The sequence below is a fragment of the Notolepis coatsorum genome (genome assembly GCF_963971535.1).
Source record: "Notolepis coatsorum genome assembly, chromosome: 18".
NCBI lineage: Eukaryota > Metazoa > Chordata > Actinopteri > Aulopiformes > Paralepididae > Notolepis > Notolepis coatsorum.
The window spans coordinates 9,257,942-9,275,436 of record NC_140182.1 but is presented as its reverse complement, the minus strand read 5'-3'; the positions used below and the strand labels follow the sequence as shown (position 1 = coordinate 9,275,436).

At 44.7% G+C, this 17,495-nt stretch overlaps 1 protein-coding gene across 3 annotated transcripts in view; it reads left to right on the top strand.

Moving 5' to 3' along the window:
* Positions 1-17,495, top strand: part of mob2a (MOB kinase activator 2a) — a 145,909-nt gene that overhangs the window by 88,705 nt on the left and 39,709 nt on the right. The window contains exon 1 of one of the 3 annotated variants that reach the window (XM_084335566.1): positions 13,576-13,801. The exons of the other annotated variants lie outside the window; for them this stretch is intronic. Within the exon in view, the coding sequence (XP_084191692.1) occupies positions 13,680-13,801 (122 nt within the window). The 5' untranslated portion in view covers positions 13,576-13,679. Of the gene's footprint in view, positions 1-13,575; positions 13,802-17,495 lie in introns of those variants that run through there. 3 annotated transcript variants of the gene reach the window in all.

The following is a 17,495-nucleotide window of genomic DNA, read 5'->3' as shown; positions in this document are numbered from 1 at the left end:
TCACTCACTCACTCGCTACTTTGTTCTGTTTGCTAACACCTATTCTTGTCCAGATTTTGTTTACACACGCATACAAACACACACACACTGACACACACACACACACACACACACACACACGCACACACACACACACACAGTTGGCCCACATACAGGATGACTGACACAGTGCAACACCCACACAGAGGAAGTGACACATCGTCTAACCAGAGTGCCAGGTCTAGTCAGGGGAGGTGCAGGTGGATTATTCAGGCCAGGGTCACAGGGTTCGTCGGGGCTTTCCTGAGAGAGAGAGACTCCTGCCCCTGCTGACCCCGCTGACCCCTATCTGGGCCGATAGAACCCCCCCCTCCCTGCACTAAGACCCTCGGTCTGTACTGTTTTCACTGGCTCTAAGGCCTTACCCAAACACACTCCGCACACACTACTTAAACACACACGCACCCAGAACACAAGGTCACCGACTGAAAGTCCCGAGAGCCACTAGTAGGAAGCGCTCACCGTGTTCTGTCCCCGCGATTGGTCGGCTGACATGTCTGTCGTTTTTGGATCCAAAGTTGCCCATTGGCTGCGGGGTCTTCTCTTGGCGGGGTTGGTTGGTTGGTTGGCACTTGGCTGTTGCCGGGGTCCAGAGACTAGAGGCGCATCTGCTGCCGGCCGTGACTCATCTGTTGCTGGCAGCCATCGCGTGTTTTCTTTTGTCTCAAATAAGGTGGAATGTCGGCTGACTTTCAGACCCAACCTGCTCGGCCGGCCATCTATCTCTCTGAGCAGCCTGGCTGGGGGCCTGGGGGTCTGGGGGCCTGGTGGTCTGGTGGTCTGAGGCTCTGGGCCAGGGGTGCCCAACCGTTTTTGAACCAAGATCTACTTTTCTAAATTGTATATTGTAAGCCATCATTTGAGGCTTTATAAAAGCAGCATAATGAACACAAATCTGTCAGTGCCGAGTCCGACCTCATCTTAAATAACAAACAGCATTGCATGTTGTAGTAAACAAAGAGAGGCAGAGTTGATTTTGCAATTATTATTATTATTATTATAATTTTTTTATAATCAAATTTTATTCATCAAGATCTACTTGAAATCAGCCCGCGATCTACCTGTCGATCGCGATCGACTGGTTGGGCACCACTGCTCTGGGGGCCTGGTGGTCTGGGGGCCTGGTGGTCTGGGGGCCTGGTGGTCTGGGGGCCTGGTGGTCTGGGGGCCTGGTGGTCTGGTGGCCTGAGGGTTGACTTAGACCAGACTGTGGGAAATTAACGTCAAAGCTTGAGAATATTCAGGCTGACTTTAGACTTATGTCATATATATATAGGGATGCTCGATATTGGCTTTTTTACCGATACCGATATTGTCCAACTCTTAATTTCCGATACCGATTTCAACCGATATCAACCGATACCGATATATGCGGGGTTTCCCCCCCAAAAAACGGAATAATTTCAGGTAATTAACATTACATATCTCTTGTTGTGGAATTAACACAACATTATGCATACTTTTGACAATAAATAAAATCAGAATATGTTCTTACTTGCTTGCCTGGGTAAATAAAGGTTATAGAAATGTTAAAAAATAAATAAAAATTGAATACCGATATTTTCCGATATCACATTTTAATGCCAATATCGGTAGGCCGATAATATCGGACATCCCTATATATTAGTTAATTAGGAACATTGATTAAGTTAAAGGTCATTGGTAAATAGGATTACAGTACAATCATTATCATATATATTTGAGGACATTATAAGTCGGCTTTCTTTTGAATAGTAGTACACTGAGAGGCTTTTAGGCCAAGGTTAAAGGGGGGGCCCCTTATCTCCAGAAAGGTGGCTGGTCGGTCCGGGGTTGGACGCCTGTGCGTTTTCCTGTTACGTAACTCTGTGCATCCTCGAGGACCCTGTCCGAGGACGCGGTCCGAGCCGGATCATATGGGGAAGGACACAGGTGTCTCGCACTGGATTGGTCAGCAAGCGAAGACACCCTACTGTAGGTCAGACGAGTATATCAGACCATTAGAAAGGAGGGAAAAAGAAGCTTCTTGCCCTCTCTGCTGTACGCTACCATTGCTGTCGACAAGCCTGTCGTGATCCATGGACCACCCGATGATTCATGTAATTATTCTTTCTGATTATTCAATAAATACAAGACATAATGTTTTTTTTTTTTAATATCCACTTTTTCTCCTTTTTCTGTTTTTGATCCCATCCCAATTTAGTCGTGCCAATTCCCCTCCTCCCCTGTCTTGATCGTTGCTCGCATCATGTGCCCCCCACTGGTCGGTCGTAGGGTGGGTTGAATAATCTATCGCGTGTCCCCTCCTCCGATACACGCGGAGTCAGCCAGCCACTTCTTTTCACCTGCCAGCACGGACTCTCATTGGCGACGAGTAACGTGTGGGGAGGCTCACACTGCCCCCGCCATTTCCTGTCTTTGCTGTGCAGGCGCCCTGACCGACCTGTAGGAGTCGCTGTTTACAACGACCAGAATACCACCCCACCGGCTTCCCCTCCCGCTGACTCTGCCAATTGAGTTAGTATGACGGCCGGCCCAAGCCGGAGGCAACGCCGACAGCCGGATTCGATGCCGGCGGTGTCTCACGCGTTGGTGACGAGCGCTTAGACCGCTGCGCCACCCGGCCGCCCTACAAGACATAATGTTTGAACTCTCTTCCAGTGTCTTAACTTTCAATATCCTTCTATCTTGATTCGAGGAGTACACAAAACTACCCACAAGGCCATGCCAGACCAGGCCATGCCAGACCAGGCCATGCCCCAGTGAGCCTGAATGGCTGCCTTCTTCTATTTTAGGTAACCACGCTCGATCTAGTCGTTAGAAGAAGCAAATTGATGGAAAGTTCTCTTGGCGTGGATTTCCATTACGGCGATTCGCTGTAACACACTTCAGTGGTCAAGTAGTGGTAGGATGACCGTGAAGACTTGTAGAGGCCTGATTACACCAACCACACACACGCGCACGCACACACACACACACACACACAGTCGCACACACACACACAGAGACACACACACACACACACACAGAGACACACACACACACACAGTCGCACGCACACACACACACACACACACACACTCAACCAGCTGTACAGTTCTTTCGGACATTTCTAATGCACTCCGTGTGTCTCTCTCTCTCTCTCTCTCTCTCGCTCTTGCTCTCTCTCTCTCTCTCTCTCTCTCTCTCTCTGCTTACACTTCACAAAGTCACACATTGACACAGCCCCCCCCCCCCCTCTGCACTGTGTTCTCTATGTTCCGTATGGACCGGGGCAGGCCGACGTTACTATTTTTAGCTGCTTCGGGGGGAAAGAGTGCCCTGTTCAGGCCCCCCCCCCCCCCCCCCCCCCACAGACACACACAGCGTAAGCAGCCACTCGCAGGCCTCTGGAGCGCTTGGCCCTCCCCCCCCCCCCCCCCCCCCCCCCCCCGCCTCCCTCAAGCCCAGTGCTCTGCGCTGGGGCCAGGTTGGGTATCTGTAGGTAGGTAGGGAGGGAGGGAGGGAGGGAGGGAGGGAGGGAGGGAGGGAGGGAGGGAGGAGTCATGCAGGCTGAGCGATCAGGACCTCTTTGATACAGACACCTTCCCCCAGACGGCTCCACACATGGGGGGCTTCTTGACACAAACAAGAGGACACTCCTGTGCAGAGCATGCTTCACTTCACTGCAGACACACACACACACACACACTCGCGCCACACACACACACACACACACACACACACACACACACACACCATGCTCACATACACACTCCAACTATCCCTTAAAGACCTCTGAACAGGTCAGTGGCGGCTAGGGGCGCAAGGGCGCCGACCCACCTGCTGACTGCTGTTAAATCAGAGAGAAGAAGAAAATAAAACTTTTTAGTTTTTAGTTTTATAGCCCTATAAATAATATAAACATGTTTAAAATTAATAACATTTACTCATTTTAAGTATGTTTGTGTTTCCAATGCACAATATAACGTTATTATATAAAATAAAAAAATAATCGTTTTCTTGAACAGGAAGTGACATCACGTTTTTTTTTTTTTTTTTTCGGCCTGGGCTAGACGCAATAGCGCTCTGAGTGCGCGTCACGGTTTGATCGCTGTATCCGTCGAAGCCAATCAGTGCGTAACGCGTTGTGCGTTGAAATATGACTATTATGTTGGAATCCGGGCGCGATTTGAAGCGGTCTAGCCAGTAGCGTCAAGAATTTCTGTAGCCGCATTTCGCGGAGACGCTCTCTGATTGGCCGACGCCAGTATTTTTTTCCGTAGCAGAATTTCACAGAGACGATCTCTGATTGGCCGAATCCAATTTCTAATGTTCCAATTCTAGCTTGTTCCGGTCCGTTGGTGAGAGATAGTTGTGTTGTTGTGTTGTTGTGAAATGCAGGCAGCAGAGCGTGCCGTGACTGCAAGTTCTTTAGATGGTTAAGCTTAGGCACTCTTTCAAAGTTGGTTAAGGTTAGAGTTTGTCTTAGAGCATGGCGATAGAACGCCAGGTAGTTTGCAGTCTGTTCGACGCGGAAAAATGGACAAAGAAATGTACTTGTGTTGTGCTAACAGCCTAACAAGCTAACACTTGGCTAACAAGCTATATGGCGGATGCAGTCTGGACACAGTGGACAGTGGTCTGGAATACATCAACAGTGGATTATACACGTTTATCAAGCTCTCCTGCCCTGGACGTTTCAACTAAACAGTGAGTCTCTCTCTCTCTCTCTCTCGCTCTCTCTCTCTCGCTATACACAGCTGTCTCCGCGAAATGCGGCTACGGAAAAAAGTATTGACTGTGCTTGCTGAGACGATAATTAATAGGCTAGCGATTCAAAACGCGCTGCTGTGTTGTGAACTATAACATTAATTTAGCTGCTGCTGATGCATAATGAATGAATGGTGAGTTGTTTAAAATGACAACATACATGTGTTAATTATTTGATTTGATTGATCCGAGAGACAGAGAGAGATTGCTCCAGAGCATCTCAGAGCATTACATTTTCAACTCGACCTATTAACGAGAACTGCGACCTACAAGGCACCAGCGCCAGCGGCCGCCACTGGAACAGGTCCTGCATTATTATTTATTATCTTTTTACCTCTCACTTATGTGTCCGTGCACACACGCTAACACACACGATAACATAAGCGAACACACACGCTAACACACACGCTAGCACACACGCTAACACACACGCTAACGTAAGCTAACACACACGCTAACATAAGCTAACACACACGCTAACACACATGCTTGCTAACACACGCTAACACATGCTAACATAATCTAACACACGCTAACATCATAAGCTAACACGCTAACACACACACTAACACACACGCTAACACACATGCTAAGACACACACTAACACGCATGCTAACACACATGCTAACACACGCTAACATCATAAGCTAACACACGCTAACACACACACTAACACACACGCTAACACACATGCTAAGACACACACTAACACACACACTAACACACACGCTAACACACACGCTAACACACACCAGCAGGTTCAGCAGCAGCGTGCGGCGCTCCAGAGATCCCTCAGATTAGATGTCTTTGTGAGCTACATGCTACAGCAGACCGCTGGTATTTCTCACATCTGCAGCTGTGGCCTCACTCTGGTCCTCCATATCCTCCTCTCCTCCACTATCTTATCACGTTATTTCCTCAGAGCGTTTTCTGGAACAATCTCAGTGCTTCTTTTTTTGTATCCACTTTTTTCTCCCCATTTTCTATTTTTCTCCCATCCCAATGTCGTGTATCCAATTCCTCCCTCCCCTGCAGGGTTCCCACGGTACCTGGAAAACATGGAATGAATTTTTTCATTTTCCAGGTATGGAAAAGTCATGGAAACTGAGCAAAAGTGAACACTTACATGGAAATAGAAACAGTTGTCCTGGACAATTGTATTGGATGATGTGTAAAATAGTAATAAAATGAAACTATTGAGCACAAAATTAAGATGAGTTTATAAAAACCCTCTTGGCATCCTATATGGTATATTGGATGTTGGAATTTGATGCAGGCAAGTTGGTGATATGGACTTTCAAAGTATAGTTTTGGATTGGTGGACTTCAGGAATAATAACGTTACTCGTGATCTCAATAGAATGGTCAAATACATGCATTTCCCAGCCAACACGGGAGCCTTGACATCTACAGTCTGTCTTGTTTTGGATGAATGAGTAGAAATAAAAAAAACTGAAATCTTGTTTTATTTAAGTAGTTTTGACATGTGATATAGATAAAGATATTGTTTCATTGTGTATTGATTAACTTTACATTTGCGCTTCATTACTTTACAAAAGTTATACTGGCACTAGGACTGACCCCTATTAATCGATTAGTCGACTAATCGGTCGAAAGGGGCCGTAGTATATATATATATATATATATATTTTTTTTTTATTTTTTTTTTTCAAAAGAAAAGAGGCATAGAAGCGTGGCTAACGCTAATGGCACACATACCAGAGGCTAACTGCCTACGAAAACAGGCACAGAGGCACTGAAAGAGGATTTCACCCATCTAATGAACACACTATACTAGACAATAATAATAATAATAATGGATTGGATTTATATAGCGCTCTTCGTGACACCCCAGTGACCCCAGAGCGCTTACAGAGTCCATTATTTGTTCATACACAGTCATACCGGTGGTGGTAAGCTACAATTGCAGCCAGAGCTGCCCTGAGGCAGAGTCACGGAAGCGTGGCGAATAATCATCGCCTACGGCCCCTCCGACCACCACCAACATTCATTCACATGCATACACATTCATACGAGGCAAGTAGGTTAAGTGTCTTGCCCAAGGACACAACGGCAGTGGGATGGACATGGGCTTGAGCGGGATTCGAACCACCAACCCTTCAATCATTGGACGACCCGCTCTACCCCTGAGCCACGCCGCCCCTAAAGAATGGTGTTGTCTCACCCTACTCGCATGTTGAGGGAGAGCACCATACATTATACACTGAGAAACCACGGCCGAGAGTGAGCTCTCCGGGAACAACCCCACTTTGCCTGACATTTTCTCGGCAACTGTCTTCCGGGGTGACTTCCTGTGCTAATGTTCTAATCTACACTGCTGCCACCTGTCGTCACAGAGCGGAATTGCAGCCATTTTGTATAAATAAAAAAAAATGAAAAATACGGGAAAATATTTTAACGAGAGGACGGCGGGAGAGAAGGTTGAAATACGGATGAATCCTGGGAAAAATGGGAGGGTTGACAGGTATGACATGGAGTGCAATCTTGCTAGCCAACATTCAGTTTGCTAACTAACTAGCTAGTGTTGGCTAGCTTGCATTGCTAGCTAACTACCAATACATTTTCACATTAGACTCTGACATTACTGCTATACTAGTTGACATGAATAGTCTAGTCTTGATACAGTTTGTAACATTCATTCTTATATCTACTTTTAGCTATTTTGTGATGTTTTTTTTAAAAGATTATACTACTAAATAGGAACATTTGGGGTGAGACATTTTTGAAAAATCATTTGATCATGCCTAGACTGATTCTATACATCTATACTATTAAGCTAAGCTTACTAGTGGGGTTGCTGTACTGAGGAACCACAGGGGAACCAGCCTTATGTTTTCCCTTTTAGGTTCATTAGTTTGATTTACAAAAGAAGAGTAGGCATACTACCCCCTTCTACGTAAGACTCATAATCTAATAAGACTAATAAATAAAGGAAAGAGGGAGGAGGAAGAGAAGAGGGGTGACGATGAAAGAGGAGGAGAAGAGAGTAGAGGATGACAGAGGAAAAGGGAGAAGAGTGGAGAGGAGTTGATAAGAGTAGGAAGAGAAGACAGGAGCAGACACAAGAGGGGAGGTGTGGAGAGAAGAGGACAGGATGAGATAGGAGAGGAGTGGAAGAGAGAACATATATCAATCCCAGTGCTCATGTGTTTCAAAGTTCCAGTTCAATAAATAGTTTTTCATCTACAGCTTGTTGCATTATTTCATGCATTGATATTATCAATAAGACATCATCTCTAAGCATTTACAATGTAGACTTGACTGGCACATCTTTTAAATCAAGTAAGTAGTTAGTCAGGCGTCCTAGGGGGTTGTGTGTGTGTGAGGGGAGGGGGGCACGGATGGGGGCGGAAAGCTTCAGGGGCCTATAGATCATCACTTAATATGGTACCTGGAAAATCAGGAGGTAGCATGGAAAGAAATTTCAAGGCAAGCGTGGGAACCCTGCCCTGTCTCGAACGTTGCTAGACCATGCCTCCCACTGGTCGGCTGCAGTGAGGACAGAAGCCTTGCATCACGTGTCCCCCTCCGGTACACAAGGAGGCAGCCTGTCGCATCTTTTCACCGCAGCAGCTCAAACTCTCAGTGGCGAGGAGTAACACATGGGAGGCTCACGCTGCCCCCGTCACATCCTGCTTCCGTCGCACCGGCGTCACCAAACCGACCTGTAGGAGTCGCTGTCCACAACGTCAAATCCCCACCCACCGGCTTTCCCACCCTCTAACACTGCCAATTGTGTTAGTTAGTATGAACGACCGGCCAAGCCGGTAGCAACGCCGAGAGCTGGGCTCGAACCCAGCGTCTCCTGCGTTAGAGGCGAGCGCCTTGCCCACTGCGCCAATCAGCCGCCCCCAATCTCTCAGTGCTTCTGAATGAAATTATTTCTCTTTTTGTTTGTTTTGCATTTCCAACCCGAGCCGTGTCCATAAGAGCAAAATGGCGGCCATGTGAATAATGGTGAATGGAAAGAGAGAGAAGGAGGGAGAGAGGGAGATGAAAGGGAGGCAGGGTGAGAGAGTGATGGGAGAAGGAGGGAGCGAGAGGGAGATGAAAGGGAGGCAGGGTGAGAGAGTGATGGCCTCGTCTCCAGAGTCGTGTTTAGTGACTCAGAAGAAGCAGCTTTCAGCCGAGCGCTTCCTCTAAATTCACTTGTGATCTGAGCACCTTAAATGGGCACTTCGCCAAAGAAACTGCTGATTTATTTTGCACATGATAATCTCGTGAGTATCCAAAAACCCGTTTTGCACACATTCATTTATTTATTACAGCTCAATGAAATGATAAGGTATCATCAGTCCCTATAAGACAAGGTGTTGCTATTTTTTTATTGAGCTGTAATTGTCACAATCACTGGTGATCATATTCAAACTCATTTACTCTCAATAACTGTCAAACTAAAAGTGTTTAGATGTGTGTGAGAGATTATGTGCATGACATGTCAATCTGTGGGGTGGAACAGTCTGGAGTTGGAGATAAAACGGAGTACAAACATAGATCAGTTTAAAAAGATGTACACAAAATCTTTCTTAAATAGGTATCTGGATGAGGAAGTGTGTTGATTGGGATGTGTTGATGTAAATAAGAAATAGAAGAAAATATGTATGTCATATGGTATTTATTTAGTATATATATTACATATTACATATTTATAGGTATATTTATATAAATGTATTTATATATAAATGTATTGGATTGTATAGAGATACAGCGTTTATACATATAATTAACAATAGATTAAATTATAATTTGTGATAGTTAAAAAGGGGTAGGAATTTAATAAAAAAAAGTGTATACTTCTTCCTACTCCTTTTTCTAACAGGGTAAACTATGATTTGTTTATCTGTTTCTCTTTTTGTTGTCTTTTTTTTTTGTATATGTCAAATGAACAGATATATTTTCTGTTTTTATACTTGTTCGAAAAAAAAATCATTCATTCATTCATTCATGTCCAAAATAAATCATCGTTATTCTTTGGTGCAGTGCCCCTTTAACTGATGCTGTCCAGCAATGTCTTATAACCCTTTCACTGCCACACTACAGAAGGTTAACCCTTTACTATCACACTACCGACGGTTAGTCGGTAGTGTGACAGTAAAGGGTTAACCATCTGTGTATTGTCGCAGTGAAAGGGTTAACCTGCTGTCGTGTGGCAGTGAAAGGGTGAAAGAGTAAAGGTACTTTCAGCCACATGGAGAAACGTCTTCAGACTTGACTATTTTAAATATTAGGCCCTACATCTTTTATTTAAAAGTTATAATTTAATTTAAAACATTTGCACATAACACTATGTAGTAAAACCACACATTCCTGGTCGCCAGGTCTCAAAAAGAGCTCATGTAGTACAGCGGCCCTCGCTGCTGCTCAGAGACACGACGACACATTCGACAAAGTTTGTGAACAACTTGGACTCTGGAAACTCCCCCAACAAACCAGCTAGAGAAACGAGACTTGGTGAATGTAGCAGGACAGGCTCTGAAGTGCAAACCTAACTTTCACCAAGCTTCACTTAAAAAAATATAAATAATAATATATATAAAAGGTTACTCTTGATCAAACAAAGATGAATGTCCCTATTGGGATTAATATATAACTATATAATAACTTGCTTTTTCACCAAACTTCACTTAAAACAAATAAAAGGTGCCTCTTGATCATCAAACAAGAATGAATAACCCACCACCGCAGAGACAGTGGGATCGAATCCGCCTGCCGCGGTGCCTCCGGCTTGGTCGGCCGTCCATACTGACACAATTGGCAGTGTCAGCGGGTAGGAAAGCCGGTGGGGTGTCAAGTCAAGTCAAGAGTTTTATTTGTCACGGCATACAAGTATACAGTGAAATGCGGGGGGGTCTTGCCCGCAGCGATTGTGCATAATACAATAAGAATATAATAAGAATCCAATAGAACGACATTGTGCAACAGATCGGTTAGGTGGCCGAGCGGAGATTGCATTCGTCACCAACCCCGGAGCTGTGAGCTGGATTCGCCTGTTCGAATCCAGCTCACAGCTCCGGGGTTGTCACCAGCTTGGCTGGCCGTTCACACTAATACAATTGGCTGTATTGGAGGGTGGGAGAAGCTGGCGGGGTGGGTCCGGGTCGTTGTAAACAGCGACTCCTACAGTTCGGTCGGGGCGCCTGCTAAGCGCGGATAGGACTTGAGGGGGATAGTGTGGTCCTCCCACACGCTACGCCCTCTCGATGAGAATCCGCGCTGCCAGGTGAAAAGAAGCGGTGATTGGCTGGACGTGTGTCGGAGGAAGCACGTGGTAGCCTCCACGACATTGTGCAATACAAGTAATCAAAGTAGGGCATATCGGTATATGTACATGCGTTTTTACAGAGCATGGTAAGACATGCTAGGTCCTGTGATAGTGCAATACACTGTTAGCTACGGATGGTTCCTGGTCGTTGTAAACAGCGACTCCTACAGTTCGGTCGGGGTGCCTGCACAGCGAGGGAAGAACCAGGGAGAGGTAGTGTGATCCTTCCACACGTTACACTCTCCCAGTGAGAGTCCGCGCTGCCAGGTGAAAAGAAGCGGTGGGCTGGCTACACATGTGTCGGAGGAAGCATGTGATAGTCTCCGCCCTCCCGGACCGACTGTAGAGGGTAGAGTGCGCAACGACCAGGAAGGGGATTGGGAATTGGCATAACGACGAACATTGGGAGGGGAGAAAAACGGGGAAAAAAGGAGGGGGAAGAAGATAATACAAAAAGAATGAATTTCCCTATTGGAATTAATAAAGTGCAAATCTAACTTTCACCAAACATCACTTTTTGTCTAATAAAAGGTGACTCTTGGGGGGGGGGGAAAAATAAAGAAATTTGTTAATCGATTTTTTTTTAATCTTCCTAAATCATGAATTTGAATTAATCGATTAAATGGATTGATCGCCCAGCCCTACTCTGAAGCAGGGCGACAGGCTGAGGCTCGCCGGCTCCTCTGTCTTCACAGAGTCGTGTCTGGACCCGTCTGTCCTGCCGTCTCCACCTGCAGGCGATGTTCACTGTCGGCTCACAGTCAAAGGCAGGAATGTCGCCCCACCGTCCTGACTCGCTTAGAGTACGCTGCCTGTAGCGCCGCACACACACACACACACACACACACACACACACACACCTCACACACACACACACACACACACACCTCACACACACACACACACACACACCTCACACACACACACACACACACACCTCACACACACACACACACACACACACACACACACACACACACACACACACACAGTCGCACACACACACACACACACACACACACACAGTCGCACACACCTCACACACACACAGTCGCACACACACACCTCACACACACACACCTCACACACACACACGACACACACACCTCACACACACACACACCTCACACACACACAACTCACTCACACACAACACACTCACACACACACACACACAGTCGCATACACACACACACACACACCTGACACACACACAGTCGCACACACCTCACACACACACACACACCTGACACACACCTCACACACACACACACACAACTCACTCACACACACACCTCACACACATACACACCTGACACACACACACCTCACACACACACACACACACACACACACACACACACACACACACAGTCGCACACACCTCACACACACACCACATACACACCTGACACACACACCTCTCACACACACACCACATACACACCTGACACACACACACCTCACACACACACACCTCACACACCTCACACACACACACACACACACACACCTCACACACACACACACACACACCTGCAAATCAAATGTAGGTCACATCACGTGATTGGTGTTGATATGATATTGAATTATCTCGTCACGTTTTACTTGGATCTGGGAGAGTTGCCACGAGGAGTTCTTTAGAAGATCACTGCTCTGCAGCTCGAGGTTCAGAGGATGAGAGTTACAAAACAAAACAATTGCATTTCGTACCTCATTGTTGCATTTTGTACTTTAGGTTAGTTTAGTTTATTTGACGATTATTAAAATACATTACATGTTACAACAACAAGTCATGCATCCTAACATTATCAAGGATGGCGCAAAAAAGTCACAGACTTATTTCCATTGTGGTCCTTGGTCAAGTTATTGTATCGGTTGTACTTTATAGTTTGTATATTTTGTATCGCGTTTGGACTTTATTCTTTTGACTTTTTCGACTGAAAACTTAAGTGGAGAGTATGAGAGTTATTATGGTCATATAGATATCTTTATATACGTTTGGTGTGAACTTGTTTAGCGGTTAATAATACAAATCATTTCTCCATAGATTTCTATTATGAAAGCATTATTGATTGATTGATTGATTGAAAACTTTATTAACAGATTGCAGAATGGGTACAGTACAGTACAGCTCAATACACACAATTGTTAAGGGGATGCAGACCAGAGAAAGACTTTCGTCTTGTTTACATCAGGGTCCCCCATTTTCAATTCCTAGTGGCTCTGCTCTTCTATGGTTGTAATATTAGGGAGACAGCCTTTACTAATATATATATATATATATATAATGGACCACCTGCTTGCTACGTCGTAATTACACCTCAGTCACGGTGGAAATGTAATGAATGCCTGGCCCACGTGTCCACATGAGCAGAGCGTGACGTGCGCAGCCCCCCCCCTCCCCCTCCAGGACCCTCCTCCTCTCCGCTCATTGGCTGCACCTCGGGAAGGGGGCGGGCCTCGGGGTGAAAGTATCCAGAGAGTTGTTCCAACGGAGAAACAGACAGAGACTCGCAGCTTTATTATAGAGATCCGTTCTTCTTCTTCTTCACGGTGTGTCGTTGTTGATCAGTGATCACCGGAGATAAGTGGATTGTACTATTATCGATCCGTGCGGAGAGCGATGGTGGGAGACTATAACGGCTCTCTCTCTGGGGACAAAGCGGACATGCACTCGCAGAGGAACTCCTCCAGAAACGGACTAAGTTGTAAAATGGTTCTGCAGGCGGTCGGCAAAGTCCTGAGGTAAAACACAAAAAGAAAACTTTTCTGTTATTAACGTGTCAAAACTATTCTATAATAATAACCCGGTTGACGATGTTTATAATAAGTTATTATTATAATATAACATGACGCGTGACAGCAGCGGCTCCTGTGCGGTGGAAGTTTTCTACGTCACAGAGGGAGCCGCGTTGTCTCTCACTTATTATTATTAACATCAACGTTTTCTATAGTTTCTATTCATATTCATATCACCGATCGACGGGATGATGATGAGTGCCTCTTGCCCTTTGTGACGTGTGGTGCTCTCTCTCTCTCCCTCTCTCTCGCTCTCTCGCTCTCTCTCTCTCTCTCTCTCTCGACACTCGAGTGTAGTATCTATCGACTATCACTGGGTTATTATTACAGTGTTATTATTATTACGGACGTGTCGTGACGTAGTGGGTGTCTGTCTGTGATAATAATAAAGTGTGGACAACTCTCACTCCACTCAAAGTTTAAATAACCAAAAGTCAACGTGGTGGAAATGAACACCGTTTCAGTGTTTCCTGCTGGGTCTCTGCAGAGCTGCACATGAAAGGGGGGAAATGGCCTCTTCTCTTCTGGGCAGCAATTACAGGCTTATTGGACCCTCAGGTTCCTGCTGCAGCAATTCACCATTCAGTGTCTGTGTACTGTATCTTCAGTGTCTGTGTATAGCAACACGAAAGTCTTTCTCTGGTCTGCATCCCCTTAACAAGTGTGTGTGTATTGAGCCGTACTGCACTGCACTGTACCCATTCTGCAATCTGTTAAATCAGGTTTTCAATCAATCAATCAATCAATCAATCAGCAGAGCTTCCTCCAGTGTCTCCTGCAGGGGCAACAGGATTCAGATTCCTTTATTGTCACTTAGTTCAGTACTTGACAGCAAGAAGAAGAAGTGAACATCTATTTGTTGTGGTCCCTCGACGATAGCGGCTTCCGATAATAAAAAAAATACAATCATTTTTAGCATAGGATAGAATAAGATGACGAAAATAAAGATTACTATTACTATACAGTTCTAAAAATGTGTGCAGTGCAATACAATACATTTAGCATTGGATAAAATAAGATGACTAAAATAAAGATGACTATATACAGTTCTAAAAAGTGTGCATTGCAGATCAGGATGTAGATATTATATACTATATGCAATTTGAATAACAAAATGGCTTTGTACACAGTTCCCAAAAAGTATGTTGTGCAATGTGCACATTTGAGCAGTGTGTAGAATGCAATGTGCAATACATTTCTTTTTAATTTTTTATAAGGACCACAATGGAAATAAGCTCTGAGCTTTCTTGTGTCCATCCTTGGCAGTATCTCCTGACTGTGCTTTCTGTCACATGTTATTTAATATATTGTCAAATAAAGTCATTAATTCATTCATTCATCATCGTCAGCAACAGTGTGTCTCAGGGAGCCACCTGATAGCCCGCTGCTCCTCACCTGAATAATTCAACATCTCTCTGTTCCGTTTTTAAAAATATATAACCGGAAAAAAACATAACACGTTTTTAAGTAGTAGGGTGTGCATTTGTTTTGACTCAAAAGGAAGTAGAATATTAGATTAGATTAGATTCAAATGTCATCGGATTCGTGTTGTCATCAGGCAGCACAAGTACAGTACACAACGAAAAGAAGTCTGGCATCCAACCAGAGTGCAAATGTAAAAGTAAAGTGCAATAGTAATATACAATGTACAGGTGATTAAACTGGATATAAAATATATATAAACGAGTACTACTGAGTAATAGTGCTAATCAGTGATGCAGGTATAAAGACACTATGGTAGTAGTAAGTCATACTGGCCAGCAGCATAACTAGTAAGAGATATGTACAGAATGATATAGATATAGTAACTAACTAGTAAGAGTAGGTAAGGGATATGTATAGATATAGTATCTACAGATGTGTAAAGGATTATCATTATATGCAGGTATATTGTACAGACAGATGTGGATAGATGTTACATTTGGGCTATGGAAGGACCGTGATTATTAGGGATGCACCGATCCGATATTGATATCGGATATTGGCCCCGAATATGACTAAAATAGCTGGATCGGGTATCGAATATACCCCCGATCGATATATATATTTTGTATAATAATAAATAACAATTCAGTACATTTTTATATCTATGTGTTCATTTGTTACATTTAGTTTCACTAAGTTAGGAAAGTAAGGCATACAGTTTATTTATTGAACAATGGGTATCGGATCGGTACTCTGTATTCAGCCGATACCCAAAGCCCAGGTATCGGTATCGGGACTGAAAAAGTTGGGTCGGTGCATCCCTAGTGATTATTAATAATGGAATGGCACCGTGAAGTTAACTTTAGAGGAATTAGACACAAGTTACTAGTATTGAAGTTAAAAAAGCGCGCCGCACACTCTTGCTCGCATTGAGAAACCCAGTGTAGTGTTTCTATCAAAACCACATTACTGAGCCAACGTAAGACTTAAAGAGTGCATGACCCAAATAGGAGTGTTTTAACCTTTTCACTACCACCACACCTACAGAAGGTTAACCCATTAGTGAAAAGGGTTAACCTTCTGTAGTGTGGTTGTGAAAGGGTTAATAATAACCCTTTTGTCATGTGTGGTCGGTGAGAGGGTTAAACCTTCTGTATTGTCGCAGTGAAAGGGTTAACCCTTCTTTGGTAGAGTGGTAGTGAAAGGGTTAAAGTGTGTCAGAGACTGGCATACTATTACTAACCACAGCATTCACCCCACCAGGTGAAGACTAGGGATCCATCAGTCAGGATACCGATACCTGGGCTTTGGGTATCGGCCGATACCGAGTACCGATCCAATACCCCTTGTTCAATTAATAAACTGTAGGCCTCACTGTGTGGAAGAGACCGGGATCATTATTTTGTGCAAGAGGCAACATCAGGCTCGACTTAAAACATTACTTTCCTAACTTAGTGAAACAAAATGTAACAAATAAACACGTAGATGTAAATGTACCGAATTGTTATTTATTATTATAAAAAATATTAAAAAAATCCGATATCATTTTTTATTTTTTTCCCGATACCCGATCCAGCTATTTTAGTAATATCGGGTCCGATATCAATATGGGATCGGTGCGTCCCTAATACTAACCACAGCATTCACCCCCCACCACCAGGTGAAGAGCATCCTGTAGGCCGGCCTGCGTCACCTCTAGGTCTGTTCCGTGTGGCGGCCAGGCGCCCGTGAGTCGTCTCCCCCAGGGGGACAGACAGACGGCGTTGTCTAGTGTCTAGTTCGTCAAAGTGTCCAAGTACCTCTCCAGCCCGGTGGCGGTGGCAAACAGGTGTCTTTTTCAAAATACCTCGGAGCTCCTTTTGTCCCCCTTTTTCTTTTTTTTTAAAGATGTAACCAGAAAAACCAAGACAAGAATGTCCCACGTCACCAGCCATCTGTATGATTTCATAGAATGTAGGCGCTTGCTTGTGCAACGCCGCGGCAGAATGCACGTGTGTGCGGCCTCTCTATAAACCGGGCTGTTCTCCGTCAGAGGAATACCTTATTATTGTTGTGTGCGGTGAATGATATGTCTTATCGTAGGATCTGTTAAACAGGTAATGACACGTTCGGCTCTATATATACGCCTCTTTTTTTCCCTTCCCGGCAATTTAATTAGCCTTCTCAGAAATACCACCACAACGGCGGCGGCAATCTGCTGCTTTGTTAGATGTTT